The sequence below is a fragment of the Morone saxatilis genome, unplaced genomic scaffold (genome assembly GCF_004916995.1).
Source record: "Morone saxatilis isolate NCDOM2014 unplaced genomic scaffold, NCSU_SB_2.0 Contig14, whole genome shotgun sequence".
In the NCBI taxonomy this organism is placed as follows: Eukaryota; Metazoa; Chordata; class Actinopteri; family Moronidae; genus Morone; species Morone saxatilis.
The window spans coordinates 1,869,718-1,874,329 of NW_023339696.1; the positions used below are offsets into that span (position 1 = coordinate 1,869,718).

Consider the following 4,612-nt stretch of genomic DNA (forward strand, 5'->3'; position numbering starts at 1 on the left):
TAAAAATATCTTCAGCGTTAAGACTCAGAAAGAACCCTTTTTACTCACTGAAGAGAAACAAATAAAAGCAAACCGAGTCAGTCTGTGGTTTGTCTCACGGTGTCTCCTGGGGCTCCTTCATTGTTAAGGTCCAGTGTGTAACATTTAGGATTTATTGTCCGAAATGGAATATATTATTCATAGTTCTATTTTCATTAGTGTATAATCACCTGAATTGAATATAGGAAGTGTGGTGTTTTTGTTGCGAGCAGTGTTCAGTTAGTTGCAAACAGCAACTTCATCACTCGATGCCACTAAATCCTACACACTGGTCCTTTAAATGAACTCCGTACAGAGGAAGATCTGTTCTCACAAAACACCAGATATTGAACTCTCCTCAATTTGCTTTCTATGGGAACAAAATCTAGTCTATGATTAACTTTGTTTATTGGCCTGTTTTGTATAACACTGCATGTGTTATGTGATAACACATTGTTTTGCAGTATAACTGTCTGTCACTAGAGGGTGCTACAGTATAACCCATGGCGATAACAACGCACAATACAATAACCCCTCAGCTGTGTAAGATGTAACAACAAGCACTTTCTCCAACTGTTTTTTGAATATTGATATTAATGTACAAACATCACTGTCCTAAAAATGTTTCAAAAGACTGAATGAAAATCGTATCAGCCACCTTCTTTTTATATTTTCTTATAAAATACATTTTCTTAATCTCCATAAAATTAACCAAAGAACAACAATATGTTAGTCCTGATTGTTTCAGCCTTGAATGTTTCAGCTGAATGTTTGCAGCCCCAAGTCTTTTCATTCTACTGAGCACAATAGTGCATTAGTTGGTTTGTTTTTGTACCCAGTAGGTCCAGGCCAATAATCATTCAAAGAATGAAATTCCAAAAACCTACAACACCCAACAAGGTAAACAAGGTACATGGCAGTTTTTAAAATGTTATCGTGTTTTTCTTTAACCTGTACTTGTCCAGTCAGCTACACCATCCTCTCTGTCAAACAGGAGAGAATTATGGAGGAGCTGGATGATGAAGCCAAGATCCACATCATCAGAGGACCTCGGACCGGAGCCAACTCCTGACGACGCTGACCATAAACTATCCTGGAATCACTGTTCCCTCAATGCAGGGCAGGGGATCTGTGTGTGACTTCCATAGTGTGTATGGTGACATACTAACTTACATACTACTCTAATTCATATGAAGACACCACAGATTCTTTCATTGATTATTTTCTGTTTGGAAATACATCAAATCTGTTGGAACTGTTCATTTCTGAACTCTTTTCTGCATTAAGGTAAACCTACTGTGAATCAAGCTCGACATGTTGTGGAAAAAATGCTGTGCTAATGCTATGTACAGGTCCATAACTTCCAAATCAATTACTAATCATTTCTAAGACACTTCCTCAAAGAACTCTTTAATTTGGTACTAATTATTACTAACTTATTATTGTACAGAAACGGTGTTCAGTTGGTATATTTCCAATAAATTAAATGTAATTTGTGATCACAATAATTAACGTAAATTTAACTAATACCTGAGAAAACTGCGCGACTTTGCAAGCCAATCACTGCAACGTTTCCGCAAAATTGACCAATCATTGTACACGCATCTGGGAAAACCTTTTCTTCATGCTTGCAAGGAAAGTGGTATTCAGTTGGTTGTAATCTACAACTTCACCGCTAGATGCCACTAAATCCTACACTCTGGTTCTTTAACAGTTGCAGTCAACATCAATAAAGTATAATATATAATATATATATTTATACAACTTCCCATTGCAGTTAGATTCCTGCAACAAGTGATAAAATCATCATAAACATGGAGCCAATTTCTTCTTTATGAGGTTTTTTAAATCTTCATTTTTCTCTACAAATCTAACATCTATGAAGACAATAAACCAATAAAAATTGAATAATGTGCTTTATTTTTTCCGCCATTGTTTCCTTTTACGGACAAGTCCAAACTGCACAGCCAATGAGCAATAGTCGTCTTCACTCAAAGTATGTAATTTGAGGCTTGAAAATGGTACACCATAAACCAGTGGGTTGGTTGCGACAAATGTTTTGAGGAAGCTAAAAGCAAACATGACAGCTTCCATTAGGCCCATAATGAATGTTCCTTCATTTTGACTTCAGTCCAACAGATTTCATAATAACTGATAAATCTGGGTAGTGCTACACCAGCTCATGTCAGAGAACAAGACAATGTGAGTTGAATGACAAATTTTTGAATGGCAGGAACAATTGCTGTAGATAACCCATATTGGTAATGATTTTTAAAGGCAGAATATATGTGGCATCACCTACATCATTGTCATGCTGAAGGACATTGGTGTGTGTGTGTGGGCACATCAGAGAAAAGGGCAGGGTATTTGTAAATGACTTCAATGGTGTCAAAACGGTTTGGGGGATCCAGGTAAGAACGATTGGCATCCAAACTGGCCAGGATTACAACATCAGTGTCCTTCTCACCTACATAGATTAGAGTGTTCAACACAGCAACAGTCTTTACATCTGAAAGCACAGCCTGGTTCCTTTCACAACAGGGTTAATATAGGGTTTCAACAGATTCACATCACATGAACATGTTTTACGATCTGGGATCTTAACCAAGGAGTTATACTCACCAACCTGATGCTTAATCACAAATGGTCCATTATACTGAGCCTGCAAAGCAGACCCCGGAAGTGGCAGAAGGACTCAATGTTTTGCCTTTTTATTATACCACCCCTTCATCCTCCCTTGAGCTTCCTTCAACATTTACTTGGCCAGTTAACATGCCTTGTTAACAAAATCTAAGAGGTTAGTAGAAGACTTGTTTTTCCGACCATTTTTCCTTCAACAGTTTTGAAGGGCCCCACAGTATGGCCAAACACCAGCTCAGCTGGACTGAAACCAAGAGACTCTTGGGTTACTTCTCTAGCTGCAAAGATGAGTAAAAGGGTTCCCTTATCCCAATCTCTCTCAGACTCAGAGGGGTCAGAATGCTTGACAGAACCGGAGTGGGCAACGGAGGTCAGCTGATTTACATGAAACAGGGAGAGGAGTGAGTTTGTAGCGAGTTAATTTGTAAGAAACTGTTAAACAACATTATACGTCATCCAAACTTTCGATAGGCCTGCCAGTATTTGTTTTTGTGAAGGTGAAAGTTTATTTATTCCATGTTGAAATAAATGAACTAAATGTGCAGTCTCTTTGCTGTTTGTTTCGGACACATTAAAAATCATTACTGCTTTTTCTCAGTACGATCTGTTTCTTTTAGTGCTGCCTAGGAATGATATCAAGAACCATTCATCTTGCCAAAACACTAAAGTAAAAAAAAAGAACCAGAGAAAATAATAAATTCCCTTATTGCCATATTACACTGTGTTAAAGAAAAAAAGCTAATTTCAAGGAAAACTGTCTTTACTATTTTTTCAAGCTCAAATAACTTTTAAGCTTTTGAAATGAACCAAAACAAATTATTTCAAAAAAACTTAAAGGTTTCCATGGTAACATTTAGGAGGAGCCATGTCAGAAAATGGAATATAATATTTTATAGGTAGGACTACAGATTTTTCCGTAATTGAGTAGTAGTCCATCAGATAAAGCAAATTATTCACCTAGTCATTGCACTTTTTATTGATATCATTAATTTAAATATATATACATTTAACAGCGCGCAGTTAAATGGATAACGGATTAATCTTTCCATTTGGATGTGTGCATGAGTGTGTATGTAGCCTACGTGTACGTCTTTAGCTATTGTATGTATTTTATGTGTATTTATTGTCTGTAAGGGCACTACTACTATGCACTACGCACTTTTCTATACACACCACGCACGCACGCACCGCACGCACGCACGCACGCCACGCACACACACACACACACACACACACACACACACACACACACACACACACACACACACTTTGGATGACTACCTGTTGTGTACTTTGAGCATTTCACCAATTACTGCTTCATATTTATTTTCACACCTTTTATTGATCAAATTTCTCCACAAAATGGCAAATAATAGCCTACCAACATTCTCAGAGGACTAAATATTTCTGGTACCAGAAAATTAAAAAAGCACAGCTGTCACAACCAACCTATTTTAGATTTTTTAAATGTAGCTGATCAGAGGCCTTGATCCACTAAAAAAGAACAAAAATTGTTACAACATACCATACACATACTGTAATTAGAAAAAAACATATTTCTCTAATTTCTGCAGAAGAAATTGTTCCTTTCAAAGCAATAACCCACAGCAGTTTGGGAAGTGACCCTTTTAGGACACAATATCATCCTGTGTTGAGTGTGTGAAGTACCATACCTAACAGATATGCAACACCTTTCAAAATTACAAAACTGTTTTTGGGAAGCAGTCACAAGCTGGGATTCTTCTGGGTCTTATGAGAAAGAAGTGAACAGGTATGAAAGATTATGAAAGTAGGATGTAAGTGATGACTGGCTGAACAAATGTAATCATCCAGAGCAGAAAGGTAGACAGAGATAGACTTGCATTCATTTTTGACTTCAGAAAGAACCCAGGCCCACCTGACCCCATCACCCTTTGCAGTGGTGCCAGTATGGGGGACATGATGGCAAGTGCAT

At 37.4% G+C, this 4,612-nt stretch overlaps 1 protein-coding gene across 1 annotated transcript; it reads left to right on the forward strand.

The window, feature by feature from the left end:
• Positions 1–983: 983 nt before the first annotated feature.
• LOC118323663 (cytochrome c oxidase assembly factor 3 homolog, mitochondrial) lies at positions 984–1,520 on the forward strand (the record flags this gene model as incomplete). Its single annotated transcript, XM_035655708.1, is given in 1 exon segment — positions 984–1,520. A coding segment is annotated over 1 exon segment (107 nt), but the record flags the coding sequence as incomplete, so codon positions are not given.
• Positions 1,521–4,612: the final 3,092 nt, after the last annotated feature.